We start from the raw sequence: 15,688 nt of genomic DNA on the forward strand, positions 1-15,688 counted from the left end.
TTATATAATATCTTTTTTTCCGACTTTTTGTTTTGATATTATTTCATTTGAAAGTTGCACCCCCGATGGTGCTGGTATTTTAAACACATATTCATCCGAACATACACCCGAATTATTTGATGTTTATAAATAAAATAATTAAAAATAAAATTAAAAAAACGATTAAATATGATAAATCTGGATATATAATATAAATTCACACAAATTCTTCACAACAATTTTTTAAATTATTTTTATTACTATAAAATAAAAACAACCTAAAATAATTAATTTGTTTGATTTTTTTTTGATTTTTTGATTTTTTTTGTTTGGTATGTGTGTGTGAATGTTTGGTTTGAAGTGGGTTTATACATTCGAATTTGATAGATTAGAATATTGTTAGATTGAGATTATCACTGGTGTGTTTAATATATATGTGTTTAATGTGTAGTGTTTAGCAACAGTATTTGATAGTATAGTATAGATTTAAATAGTATATTTATCTAAATATGGATTAGAGTTTTAAAAACAAAACCAATGTGGTTGGTGTTGCATGTTAAGTAAGATCGTCGTCTTATCTGTTTCATTATGTTCAATTATCACTTGTATTGTTATTCTTTTTTTTTCATTTTCTTTCAACAATTGTTCTTAAATCTTGGATATAAGATATTTCTAAAGATTAGTTTCTAATAGTTATTTTATTTTAATTTTATTTATATATATAATTTCACTTCTTTTTTTCTTTAAAAAGAATAAAGTAAACATATGAAAAATGGATTTTAAATCATCGATTGAAGCTCATAAATGGTAAGATTATTAATTGCATATTTAAAAAACAAAAAAAAAAAGAAATTTATTATTGATATTAATTTAATTAAAACATTTTTAAAGGACAATAATAGATAAAGATCTTACAATATTGGAGCACGGAAATGATATCAACCAACTCACAAAGAATTGTCAATCTGACAATTATTTTTTCGTTATTATAAAGACTGCCGGATCATTGCTTTTGTCCGGTCAAAAGTCAATATACACTTCATATTTCCTTGCCTTTTGGGTTGGAAATAGAGTACCAAAGGAAAAGAGTACCAAAGTACAAGATAATTTACCTGCAATTATTCAAAATGCTATTGTAAGCTATTATTATTATTATTAATATTAAAATTAATACATTTTTTTTTTAATTGTTTATATTTAACATTAAACCTTTTTTTTCATTCTTTTTCAATAGAAATATGTTAGAATAGAATATGTTCATCATATTTTTACTTCATATGATAGTGAAGCCAAGTTTTATAGAAATGTTGACGCTGCCAGATATATCGATGCTGAATATTTTGACCAACTTCCAACTTTAAAGTCTCAACAATGGTTCGTCTTTGGATACAACTCTGAAAGACAAGTACAATCATACCAAGGAAACTCTGTAGATAATCTTCAAAAAGTATTCAATGAACATCATTCAAATGTCATTCTATTTAAAAAGACTGATGAGTAAGTTTTGAAAAGAGCAAAATGTAATTTCCATTATATTAATAATATTTTTTTTACTTATCCTTTAGAGAATTTGTTTTTATTGTTTGGGAAGGTAATCTTACAAGACCAATTGAGAAAGCCAAGTTCCCAGCTTTTCTTTCTTTTATTTTCTTAAACTTCAAAGACATTCACAAGAAGATGAAACTCGTCAAGTATACATCGGCAGAGGAATTTGAATTGCTCTCCAATATCTTGAAGTGCTCTTCACCAACACTGCTTGATAACCGTAACAACAATTTGTATCTCGCTCTCAGTCCAAACATTTCCAACAGTATCCGTCCACGTCTCGGTAAGGAAACAACATGGGCCACTCTCAGAACCACCCATTTGAAATCCTACGAATCCACACCGATTCGTGATTTCACCTCGCCAATCAAGACTGAAACCAAGACACGTTCCTCGCCATCCACACCAAGATTTGATTCGCCAGTCAGAATTCAATTCTCGCCAAGCAAGTCTCAATTGATTCCAAACACACCGACACCGACACCAACACCAACCATCACTGTTGGCGCCAACACTCCATCGCCTGTCGTTGTCACCGCCGTCGCCAACACCAACAGCAACACACCATCACCAATCACCGATAGAATTGTTATGAACGACGCTTTGATTGACTCGCCATTGGACAGCAATCTGCCAAAGTCTGTAATTGACGACGTTGTCTATGCGGGATTTGACGAGATCGCTCACAAAGTAGACCTCTTCAACGCCGGTGAAATCAACTGGATTCTCATTGGCTATTGCAGTAGTCGATGCAAGTCACTTACACTCTTGGGAACCGGAAACAGAGGTATCAACGAGATGAAAGAGTTGCTCAAAGACGAATCCACAGCTTTCGGTGTGCTGAAGGTCAACTACACCGACACACGTTCCTCCGACAACAAAGAGGTTGCCGTCGACTCGAAGCGCACCAAGACCATCTTTATCCAGTGGCTGGGTAAGAAGTCAAAGGCATTGGAGAAAGCACGTAGAAACACTCATATCAAGCCAGTCTACAACATGTTCAAACAAAAGACATTGGTTCACGGTGAGATTGAGGCCGACGAGTTTGATGATCTCTCTGCCAGCACCATCCTTCAAAAGGTAACAAGTTTCCGTAATGACATTCAATTCAAACAAATTATTGAAGCATAAAGTAACAAAACCTCAATTGAACAACCAACAAAACAAAACAAAACAACTAAACACATAATATTATGTAAATCTTGTAACAAAAAAAACAAAAACAAAAAAAAAAAACAAACAAACCTATCTTATTTCTATCCATCTAAATTAAAATAAAAAATAAATAAAAATATATATTTATAAAAACTAATAATCTAAACTAATCTAAAATCTGATTTTATAAAACTAAACTAAAAATTATAACTATAAAAAGAGTAGTAATACTTTTGTTTATAATATATAAGGTGTCTATATCTTACAACGATGACCCAATTTAATTTACTTTTATTGTTTTTGCTTGGTTTATGATGATTTGCTTTGATTGATTGATGTCTCTAATTTAGTTATTATGATGTGTAGTGTTGTGTAGTTTTGTTGTGCTATGCTTTGCTAATATTTGTAATAGTCATTATTATTATATTGCAATAGCAAAAGATTAAGTTCTTGATGTGTATTGTATGTGATTTTTTGGATTGTACTATTATGTTATTAATTATTATTTATTTATAGGATGATTATTTCTTGAATACCATCATTGGTGGTTTATTCTTATCGCTTAGTTCATAAGCTTTGGTCTTGGCAACCAAATCGATGACTTGAAGTTCGTTTTCGGCTTGAGTGATCAACTCTTCGACTTGACCAGCAAAGATAGTTTGTTCGATCTTCAAAATATCAGTCTCCTTTTGAATGACATCGTATCTGAACTTGGTGATCTCTTCCATCTTCTGACGATAGAAAGCAGTTGGTGGTATTCTCTGCAACTCCTTCAAGGTCTTTTGGTAGAGATCCGCAAGAATTCTTCTAGCATGTGGTTGAACTGCAAGTCCTGTGATACCTGTCGACTTTTTAATGAACTGTGACATCTCTAAATTAAATTTAACTATATACACAATAAATATATCTAATATCAATTTGATGATATCTAATCGAGTGACTTTTTTTTCAGTGCACCAAAAAAAAAAAAAAAAAAAAAAAAAACAATCAAAAATATTTTTTTATTTTTACAAAATCAATCAGAACTCATAGTTATAACTATTATTTGGAAATTATTAATAACAAGTCACAATGAAAAATGGATTAGATAAGATAAGAATTAATAAATAATTGTTTAATAATAAATGCAATAAGATAATTCAGTAGTTTGCTAAGATCTTTTAGATCTGTATATAAATATATATTGTTATTTTTATTTATGAAGATGAGTGATTGTTAAATCTATGGTTATTGGAGGTTACATCTCCAAACATGTAGGAGGAGAGACTTTCGAATGTAGTAATCGATTACTACTTGTTGTCTCTTGAATTATCAAATGTGTAATGTATGTATGTACCATTTACATCTATTATTAAAGACACATACACACATATTTATGATTTTGGAGATCAAGATGATTGATTATTCATTTTTTAAATTATTGTAAGATTATTACCAATATTGGTAATTCATAAATTGTCTTTTCTTCTCATCTTATCTTATCTTTCTTTGCCTTAGCTCATTCTTCACTATACTTCTGTCTGTAACTCAAAAGAATTATTGTATCCCAATCTTGTTAACAGCAATTGTGTGCTAGTGGTTAATCAGTTAATTAATTCATTTCAATAAGCTTATCAATCTATCTATTTTCCATATTTAACCAATTTCATATTCATTAATACCACCACCAAATATAAACATACACATGAAAGTAGATTTATATATATTTAGTCGTCATTTCAAACTCAATAAAACAAATCAATTATTTACAAAGATTAATTGATTTAAAAGGGTAACAAATGAAATTAATGAATGAATGTTTTGTTAGTGTTTTATTAGTGTGATTGGTTGTGGTGTTTATAAAGAGACAGAGACATTAGTTGACATTAATTGGTGGTACTAGCATGCTAGTTTGGTGATATGATCACTAAATTGCAATTTCACAAGAAAATTGCTGACTTGTTCAATTATTGGGTATTCCATTAAGTTTGAATATTTTTTCGATTATTTTTTAATTAAGGTGTAATTAAGAACAACAATAATAAAATAAAGTCATATGTTGAAAAATAATGACCACCAACATCACTACCACCATAACCGAAAATAGTTTGTTCAACAACACCCTCCGATTTAATAAATAATGACAATCAAAAGTTACCCCCACTCACTTCTTTTAATGTTTTATCCCATTTATCATAATTTGACTGAACGCAAGTGGATGGTCATCATTGGATAAATTAATTTAAAATGGTTAGCCATTTCTTGATAATCAGATGTCAACTTGATAGATGATGATGTTGATCTGTCTGTAGTATTGTTGTTGCAAGTGTGTGTTAAAGTGAAAAGTTGTTGTTGATGTTGGTTTATTGTTGTATGATTGATTCAATCAAAGTGGTTGTTTTTGTTGTTTTGCTTTGGATCTGATTGTGATCATATGAAGTACACACACACACACACACACAACACACAAAAGCACATTTGAAATCTAACACTTCTCTTTTTCATTATCAGTATTGTTGTCTCTCGAACACATGACTATATCACATTAATAAAATGTGAGATAAACAGATATAACAATAAAATGAACAACATAATCCAGAATTATAACAACAGCCAACAACAACAAAAGTGTAATTACACAACTCTTTATCATTCCACTTTTTACTCTTTCTCCATATAAATTAATAAAATAACCAACTAAATCATTTATAATCAAAAAGAAGGTTTGTTTGTTTGTTGTTGTTGTTTATTATTTTTCACCACAAAACATTTCTAAATATTGGCAGTAGTAAACAGTTGTTACATTTTAATGATTTGGGAGTTGTTTCATTTTGCATATATGGTATATATTAGGATCAATAGTATGATATGGTATTGGATTTAGATAGAGTGGCATGAGTGAAGTGGAGTGGTCAGTCAATCAATTACACTCATTACTACTCCATATCATTATTGCAGGTGGTTCTAATTGTGTTTGTGATTTCATTATTCAACAAACACTTTCATTACCACCATCATCAAACAAACACACTCCACACTTCAGCTTACTTTATTTTAGGTTGTATAAATAATATTAAAAAACTACAAATCATTTATATAATTCAACTATATCTATTTCAAATTTGAAATATCCAAAAATTTATATTTCTTACTATTTGTTTTATTACTACTATTATTATATATTTTATTTTATTTGGTAATTAATTTTTGTTTTGAAGACAACGTCGTTCTATTTTTAAGTAGACTATCCCTCCATCTGACAATCTCCTTTAATAATAATAACAATAATAATTGTTAATTGCAAATCATCAAATCTAAACTCTACTCATCAAACCAATCCACATTTAACAACAATAAAATTATAATCAGTCAGACACAGGTTTTTTTCATCACCAATCAAAATACATACAAATCAATCACCAATAACAATATAGAATCGACACAAATATCATATTAATTGTGTTTGGTATGTGTAAAACAAACTCAACATATTGGTAATAATATAAAAACTCTTTTAAAATTTTGGATTGCAATGCAGACTAGATTGAATAAGATTTTACAACAGAAGCAACAACAATAATGACAATATAACAACATTTTTATTTATAGAATCATCAGACACCTACGCATTAATTTTTAATCCATTCATTTATTATATCTTTTTTTATTTTTATTTTATTTATTGATTGCAGAATCCACTCTCATTTATCGATTTGATAAAATTATCATTTATTTTAGTTGGTTTCCAAAGAGTGGAATCCAGTTTGCAATAACAACATCCAACATCCAATAAATATTAAAAAGAACAACCAAATCATAAACTTATAGATAGTTGGAACAACACATATTAATGAAATTTATAATTATAGCGATTCAGATTCAGGTTATATAGGCGAAGAGACGGATGGTCAAAAACGAATACACAAATATCCTCAGTAAAATAGAATATCGAACCAACGATAAATAAAATTTGGTAAATAGCTATTTTTTCTTTTTTGGTACTATTAATAGTCATGATTGTTAAATTCATTTCTTTCTTTAATTTTTTTGTTAAAAAAAATTAAAAAGTAACAACCATATCATAATAATAGTAGTAATCAAATTTAGAAACAATATTAAATTATTAAATATACTTTTCCAGTTTAGGTGTGTAGTTTATAATAGTCATTCAACTTTTATTATATTTTTACAATGAACATAAATAATCAATGTCAAATATTTTACTTAGTAGCTTTATGTCAATATCATTTATTCATATATCTAAATTCTAATAATATTACAACCAAGATAGTTCAAAAAAAACTTCAAACAACCAACTGACATTGGAAAACACCTATCAATTCAAACTAAAACTTTGTGATATTTTATATATATTACTAGTAAAATATTATAATATTATTACAACGGAATCTAAAATTATAAATTCATTTAACAATTAATTAATTTATTTGTAAGACATTTTAATTTGCAAATTATAATCAATCCACAAGTTGTAACTATTATTAGGATTTCCATAACAAGTTGATATCATAGATTACCTATTTTTTAAAATAAAACCGATATTTAAATCTCGTTGTAACATATATGTTTTAAAAATATTTATTTATTTATGTGTGTGGTATTTTTCGAGTTGGTGTGACACACACATCAAATACCTACCTAACCCAATTCAACTTGAATTCACACTCACTACATCGTGCAGAAACAGTAGCAGCGATTCTTATCTATATCACACCATAATAAAACAAAACAAAACAAATATGAATTCAATGTACAACAACAATAAATGCATTAATTAGGAAAAAACTAAATTCAACTTCTTAAACCACCAAAGGATATTAATGACTATACTTACTAACTACTATTGTGATTGGTTGTTGTATGATAATTCAAATTCAATTGAATTTTGAAATCAACAGTCAACCAACACAAACGGACAGAGTGTATGAAATAAAAAAATATTACAAACAATCACATAGCAACTAATGAATGAATTGCACTGCAATGCAGTGCGTTGATTCCACTTAAGATTACCAAAAACAAACAACAACACATAATCAAACCCACCACTTTTAATATAACTACACAAATCTCATTGCCAAACAAATTAAATCTTTAACTCACTACTGTTTGGTGATACAATACTTGCACTGCACCTGTAATTGCTTAGCATATGTAAATAATAATGATAAAATCAATCTATAGATATAAATTGTTATATATATATAAAAATTATTTTAATGTATCATAAAACTTTATATTTTTATTGTTTAAAAAAACATATTTTTGATTTTAATGTATAATCAAGCAGCAGGATTTTCTATTGTATTACTAGTACTTCTATGGGGAGTCTCATTGGACTTTTTCTTACTCTTTAGTAAGTTTATAATGCTATCATAATAGCGTGTTGTTTGTTTTTATTTATTTAAATAATAAAAATTGTGCACTGGTATCCGACCAATTAAAATAAAAAAAAAATAGCGTATTTAGAAATTCTTTTTTATTGGAGAATTCCAAAAAAGGAATTATCCATTCAAGGTTATTTTCAAAAAATAACTTTATGACCAAACGAATTATATTTCTATTGCTATTCATTCTATCATTATCAGCAAAATTTGTTAACTTGACACACAATGATGTTATATATTCCCAATATCTTTGTTTTGATATAATAGTAGTTAACCAATTAATATTTTATATAATCCAACAAGTTGAAAAAATATTAAGTAAAGCAAATCAAAAATTACAACAACAATAACAACAAAAAATAATTTCAAGGTAGTTTGAATAGTTTCAATACCAACAAACACAACACACTTATAAAATATAATCAAAAAAAAAAAAGCCAATAAGATAATAATATCATAAATAAATAAAAGATTAAAAGTGGTTTGTTTTTGTAATCTATTTCTTTTTTAAAAGTCTTTAAAGTAATACCACTTCAATTGACATTTATGTGTGTGTGGTCTTTTAAATAATAATTTTTATTCATCATCAACCCAACACACCAAATCATTAGTTTATTTTATTTTTTTATTGATTTATTTATTTTTAATGGGAATTCCAGTTCCTGATTAAAGCTTATACATAACCACACATCACTGGTACATCATTGTCAATTTCAATTTAAAAATATGTGATACAAACAGATTTTCATAGAATAACCACTACTTACAGCGATGTAAATTGAAACACACACTAATTATTACTTAAAAAGATAATAGATCGGCGTCGTCATTATTTTTAACTTTACTTTTGCACAAAACTTCACATATTATTGGCTATTGATTTTCTTTGTTGATTGTTTTCTTTAGGTAATTTTTGCCTGAAATTATATGTATAATTTATTTTGGTGTTTGTGTGTTGACAATTCAAGTATTTGGTTGTAGTTTTGATACATCGAAATTAGATGATTATGTAACGGTAATGGAATCACATCATAATCATACATTGAAAATATTTAAAGTGACTGACTTTTGTGTGTTTGGTGTGTTTGGTGTTCAATCAATTTAAATAGATAGATTTGATCAATAATATATAATAGTGGAATCAATCAAACCCCTCCCTTTTCCTTTTTCCCCCATAAATCTTTTCTCTTTTTTTTTATCATTTCACTTTAGAAGAAATTATTAATGTGTGTGTTGTTTATTAATTTTTAATTTCACCAAATATAGAGTTAATCATTCGTATCGTGGTGGTGTTGTTGATGCTCATGATGGAGTGGCTCGTGGCAAATGATTGGAAACAATCAACTTTGAATTTACTTTTAGAAATTTTGGATGAATGCACCACACCTTCTACGTTGATTAGTGCGATGCTACTGATCATCATCATTAAATACTACCTGAACGTTCTACAGCATTTTCAATCTCCCGTTGGCTTAAGTAAACCTCTTCACTCTACATTTGCCAATACAATGTCCAATTCAACTTTCTCCCTTGCTGCAACAACCGCTGTTGCTTCAAGAATGTTTTCAATTTCAAACATTGTATCAACAAATAACAACAACTCCAATAATAATATAAATAATAATAATAACAATATAAATAATAATAGTAATAATATAAATTATTTAGAAAAAGGTAATATTAAATTTGTAATTTTATCAAATAATTAAGATTTATATACATTTTTATTAATATAATTTTTTATTCCAATTTTGGAATGGCAATAGACAATAATAATTACAATAATTCAAAATCAAATATTAATATATTGAATGGATTGGACAAGACATCGGTTGGACAATTCTCTATGGTAACAGGCGATGCTTTTGAAGGTGATGTCGGTACGGTTGGTGAGAAATTCTGCTTTCAGGTGGTGACGGTCGATCGAAATGGCGTGAGAAAGACAACCGGTGGCGATTTGGTGTCGGTCCATATCCAGGGCTGTGACTACCACAACCTGATCGAAGAGGTAAAGGTGAATGTCGTCGACAAGAACAACGGCACTCACAATGTACACTATCACGTAACGAAATCCGGTCACTATTTCATCAATGTATTTGTAAATCATGTAGCAATACAAGGCTCACCATATAAAGTAAACATTGAACCAAGTAAGTGTGTAAATAATAATTGTTATTGTTACCAACAATTATTCTCAAAATTGTAACTAACACCAATGAAAACAAACAGTTGAATATTCGATAACGATTCAAGATATAGATGATATTGAAGCAGGTGAAGAATTTAGATTTGAAATACTACAGGTACGAACACCTGGACACACCATTCACGACAAGATCGAGATTGAAACCTATATCAATGAAAATGGCACAGTTAAAAAGACAACCAATGATTTCAGTTTATTCCCATCGACCGATACACCCGATTCTTTCTATGGACGTGGAAAGCTAATTAGAAGTGGAGAATACATCATTGAAGGTTCGATTTTCGGTGCCGTCGTATTCTCGAAAACCATTCATGTCAATGCTGGTCCAGTATCCTCGAAATACACACATCTTCTATGGGATGGTAAAGAGTTAATAACTGAAAACAAATTATTTATTTTACCAAACAATAGTAATAATAATAACAATAATAATAACAATAATAATAGCAATAATAATATATATAGTCAACAACTACAACAACAAGAATCAGAATTAAAATTCTTGGTTCAAACAAAAGATCAATTCGGTAATATCTCAAAGAAATTGAATGATAACTTTGAAGTACATGTTATTCAAAGTTTATCACCTATTTCAATGTCATTATTAATTGATGATAATAATAGTAATAATCAAAATAATAATCAACAACAACAACAACAAAAACAAGTATTTAAAAAATATACACCAGAACTTTTAAGTGATGATCCAAGAGGATTGGTTGCTAAACTCAATATTACAGAATGTGGATGGTATTATATCGTTATAAAGTTACATGGTACTGTCATTACCAACTGTCCATTCACGGTGATCGCTGTCAAGGAATCAGACTGTTCGTTCCTCTCTAGTAAATATCGTGATGGTTATGCAACATTCGATTGCCAAATCAAAAAGAATAAGAAGTTAACCAATGTAACTTTATCAATTATGCCAAATGTATGTTGTTTATTAATATTCAATCGCTTTAATAATTAATATATACTAATTTACTATTATCAACTACTAAAGAGGATATATATACAAGAGAATTATTATGTTATGAATATTACATTATATGAATTCATTATTAATCCTACTGTACAAGTAAATATTAACATAATCATTAATAATATTATATTAAAATAATCTAAATACTTACTGTCTAAATCTACTCTATTATTACATATATATAGGTTACATTATTAAAAGATAATGAATTATTAATTAAAGATAACAAAGATAAAGTATATCTAAAGAATTTCAGTAATAGTTTCTTAATACTTTTAACAATCTACTATTTCTTTGGTGATCAAACTGGTATGTAAAAGTAAATCTAATATATAGATAATTATTTATATACTCTAGATATAGATATTAACAAATGTTGTTTTTAATCATAGAACCAACATTCGAATCAAAAGTTAAATGGTTTAAATCGAGATTAGGTAGAATTCAAAATGGAAAGGTTTCACCTTTGAAGCTGAATATCACCTCTAGAGAGAGAATCTTGGATGAATCACTCAGCATTCTAAGATCGATAGACCCGAAAGAGTTGATAGTATCGCGAATGATAGTAAAGTTTATGAATGAGGAAGGCGTTGACATTGGCGGTATCTCAAAGGAGTGGTTTGCCAAGCTCTCTGAGGAAGTCGGTAATCGGACACTGAGTGGTTATCGATTGTTCGAGTGTTACCCCCACAACCACTACTACCACGTCTCGCCATTCTCCAACCTCATACCAGAGTATCGCGTGATATTCCGCACACTTGGTCGTCTCGTTGCCAAGTCGATCTACGAATCGATAATCAAAGCCGATCGTCATCTTTCAATACGATTCACACCGGCATTCTACAAGCTGCTACTGAACGAGCCAATCACCATTCAAGATCTCGAACTAATCGATCCTCAACTCTACAAGAACCAAATCATGTTCATCAAAAACACACCAATAGAACAAGTCAATGAGATATTAGGTGAACCTCTTTATTTCATTAGAAAGATAATGATAATATCTGATAATAGTAATAATAACAAAGAGGATGATAATAGCAATGTTAATTCTTATCATCAACAACAACATCAACAACAACAACAAGAACGTGTTATCAATTTAAAACCATTTGGTAACTTGATAAGAGTGACCGATGAGAACAAAGATGAATACCTAGATCTCTTGGTGAACAACATGCTCTATGGTTCTGTAAAGACGCAAATCGATGAATTCAGAGAGGGATTCTTCCAACTGATACCACTGAATCTTATCTCAATCTTTAATTGGAAAGAGTTGGATGTCTTGGTATGTGGTAAAACCCAAGTAAACATCGATGATTTGAAGATACATTCAAATGTAACCGGATTTGTTGTATGTATAGATAATAGTAATAATATATTAATTGCTATTAATATAACCAACCAACTAATTTTATTATTATAATTATAATTATTATAGTCACAAGATATCATAGATAACTTTTGGAATATATTATCAGATTTCAATGAAAGAGACAAAAAACAACTCTTAAAATTTGTCACTGGATCGTCGTCGGTCCCACTCGGTGGATTCTACCAACTGTATCCACATTTCACAATTAACATCACACCAAACACCAGCAATTCCAGACTACCCGTTTCACATACCTGTTTCAATCGTATCGATATCCCCAGAGGCTGTACCTCCTATCATACACTTAAACAGAATTTACTTTTAGCCATCAATGAAGCATCTGAAGGTTTTAGTTTAGTTTAAAATACACAACACAATACAATAATATTAAAACATCAAAATTCAAACAATTTCACATAAATTTAAAATCTATCGATTAATATTATATACATAAATAAAAATAATATAGATATAAAATATAATATATTATTTTAGAATTGTAAAATATAATTTGTCTTAAAAAAAAAAGGTTATGCCCTAACCAAATTAATTAATAAATTTAGAAATAATTTTTATAAAATCAACTTAAAAACAACGAAACACAGTGATCCCAAAAAAAACTTTGAATTATTTTATATTAAAATTCAAGGTCAATAAAGATTTTTTTTTCAATCAATTCATACCTCCTTTTTTTCTTTTTTTTTTGAATCATCATCATCGCTTCCTATTATATTCCTTTTTATCGTTTGTGTTCCATCATACGATTAATTATCGATGTAATTATTCCATATACAACACATACCAACAAACACACTCATCTCATTCTCTCTTCTATGTTTATTATTATTATTTTGTTATAACAAAAAACACACCACACCACACCACGTTTATATTTTATATTCTTAATATATTATTTATCAATCATTAAAAAAAATTTAACAAATAGTACTTTAAAGTCATAAAGTCAAGAGAGTTAGTTTGTTAGAAGTTTTATATTGTTGTTTGAAAAGAAAAGAAAGAAATTGAAGTAGAAATAGGAATAGAAATAGGTAGAAGATGACAGGTGATATTTTCAATACGATATCTCTTATACTCTCAACACTGAGTATAATCATTCTCTTTAGGAATTGGCAAAAGTCTACGAACAGCAACAACAATAACCAACAATCACATGATCACAACAACCAAAATAAACTGCAACTAGATCAACTGAATCAACAACTTAAAAAACAAAATATACCAATTAAACAAACAAATGATAATGATAATGATTTAACATCTTTATCATCACCTGAATCACCTCAACCATTAAAACAACAACAACAACAACAACAACATTGTAACTGTTGTAGTAAGAAAGAGCAACAACAACAATTTAATACAAGTTTCATTCCAAGTGATATCTCATTATATAGTGGTAATTTCAATTTCGGTGGTATAACGGATTCACCACAGAACCAACGCGTCTCACAACTGCAGAGTGACGATGTTTCATCGACGAAATCATCACCTACACTATCGGGATACTCAAGTTCCGACGAGGATTGCAACTCACCACAACTCGCCAAAGCATTCCTCTCACCACTCAACTTTACCACCGGTCCAAAATACTTTAATAACAACAAGAAGAACCAGTCCTACTACGTCAGTACCTATTACTCTAGTTGCGAGATACCCGACTATGAATCATCATCGATGAACGATCTCGATGAAGAAGACGAAACACTCTCATCAGACTCTAGAAAATCATTAAAGAAAAAGAAATCATGTATATTACCTCAAATTGTAAAGTATCTCCACATTAAAAAAACCTTAAAATAGTTTATATATGAATATTAACATTTTGTTTGTTTGTTTGTTTGTAGTTACAATTAAAATGGAAGAATCCAGCAAAAAAAGTATTGGTTATTCACAAGAATTGTGATGGCGAAGTGTTGGAAGCTGCCAAGACGTTGGTGAAATACTTGGTATCGAAGGATGTCACCACATTTTTGGAATCAGAGAATATCAATGAAATACCAACTGCCCAATCGCTAGAGGAAGTCAAAGATCCATACTCTATCGATTTTATCATATCGATGGGTGGTGACGGTACAGTTCTTCATACATCGTCACTCTTCAAAACTTATATTCCACCAATTCTACCTTTTAATATGGGATCGCTTGGTTTTCTTACATCGTTTGGTAAGTTTAGTTTATTACCCAATCTTATAACACTCACCTCTTTACTAATTATTATTTTTTTGTATACTTTTATTTCAAGACTATGCAAATTATAAAGAACATATAAATAGAGTTATCGAAGGAAAATGCTTTGTTTCTTACAGACTGAGGTTATCGTGTACAGTTATTTCTGGTACTACATATAAAAGTATGATGGAAATAATAGTTTTTAAACTATTTATATGTTTGGAATTTCGCAAACTAACTAATTTAATATTTTATATAGCTTATCAAGTGTTGAATGAAGTTGCAATCGATAGAGGAAACAATCCATATCTATCGAATTTAGAATGTTTCTGTGATGATAAGCTGATAACGATGGTTCAGGCCGATGGTGTTATTATTGCGACCTCAACTGGCTCGACAGCGTACTCACTCTCTGCCGGAGGTTCCCTTGTACATCCAACGATACCTGCCATGCTAATCACTCCGATCTGTCCACATACTCTTTCATTTCGTCCGATTATACTGCCTTCGACATCGACACTTGCCATCAGAGTGTCAGAGGGCAGCAGAAACACTGCATGGGTATCATTCGATGGTAAGAGCAGACAAGAGATAAAACAAGGTGACTCCGTTATAATAAGAACTTCTAAATGGGCTGTTCCTGGTATGTTATTATTACTATTACATAATATTTATAAAAAGTTTTAAACTATCAAATTCACTAATATTTGTCAAAAAACAATAATTAAAGTAATATGTAAAACAGATGAAAGTAATGAATGGTTTGAAAAATTGGCAAACAATCTAAATTGGAATGTTAGAATGGTTCAAAAGAACTTCTCTCCTTAATGTGTGCATACATTTTAATAAAATTTTGAAACATTGTA

At 29.1% G+C, this 15,688-nt stretch overlaps 4 protein-coding genes across 4 annotated transcripts; 3 read left to right on the forward strand and 1 right to left on the reverse strand.

Moving 5' to 3' along the window:
* Nucleotides 1–751: 751 nt before the first annotated feature.
* Nucleotides 752–2,655, forward strand: PPL_10137 (putative actin binding protein; the record flags this gene model as incomplete). Its single annotated transcript, XM_020580919.1, has 4 exons — nucleotides 752–786; nucleotides 871–1,114; nucleotides 1,214–1,476; nucleotides 1,545–2,655. 4 exons carry the CDS (start codon nucleotides 752–754, stop codon nucleotides 2,653–2,655), a joined length of 1,653 nt encoding a protein of 550 aa, XP_020428504.1.
* A 125-nt stretch (nucleotides 2,656–2,780) lies between these two features.
* Nucleotides 2,781–3,548, reverse strand: ndufa5 (complex I NDUFA5 subunit family protein; the record flags this gene model as incomplete). Its single annotated transcript, XM_020580920.1, has 3 exons — nucleotides 2,781–2,788; nucleotides 2,969–3,020; nucleotides 3,216–3,548. 3 exons carry the CDS (start codon nucleotides 3,546–3,548, stop codon nucleotides 2,781–2,783), a joined length of 393 nt encoding a protein of 130 aa, XP_020428505.1.
* Nucleotides 3,549–9,574: 6,026 nt separating this feature from the next.
* Nucleotides 9,575–12,995, forward strand: PPL_10139 (ubiquitin-protein ligase domain-containing protein; the record flags this gene model as incomplete). Its single annotated transcript, XM_020580921.1, has 7 exons — nucleotides 9,575–9,740; nucleotides 9,833–10,216; nucleotides 10,296–11,206; nucleotides 11,443–11,566; nucleotides 11,650–11,859; nucleotides 12,061–12,611; nucleotides 12,699–12,995. 7 exons carry the CDS (start codon nucleotides 9,575–9,577, stop codon nucleotides 12,993–12,995), a joined length of 2,643 nt encoding a protein of 880 aa, XP_020428506.1.
* Nucleotides 12,996–13,688: 693 nt separating this feature from the next.
* On the forward strand, nucleotides 13,689–15,650 carry PPL_10140 (NAD+ kinase family protein; the record flags this gene model as incomplete). The annotated part of the gene is made up of 5 exons (XM_020580922.1): nucleotides 13,689–14,417; nucleotides 14,498–14,816; nucleotides 14,896–15,003; nucleotides 15,082–15,465; nucleotides 15,568–15,650. 5 exons carry the CDS (start codon nucleotides 13,689–13,691, stop codon nucleotides 15,648–15,650), a joined length of 1,623 nt encoding a protein of 540 aa, XP_020428507.1.
* Between the last annotated feature and the right edge of the window lie 38 nt (nucleotides 15,651–15,688).

Source organism: Heterostelium album (genome assembly GCF_000004825.1).
Source record: "Heterostelium album PN500 unplaced genomic scaffold PPL_scaffold12, whole genome shotgun sequence".
Classification (NCBI taxonomy): Eukaryota; Evosea; class Eumycetozoa; order Acytosteliales; family Acytosteliaceae; genus Heterostelium; species Heterostelium album.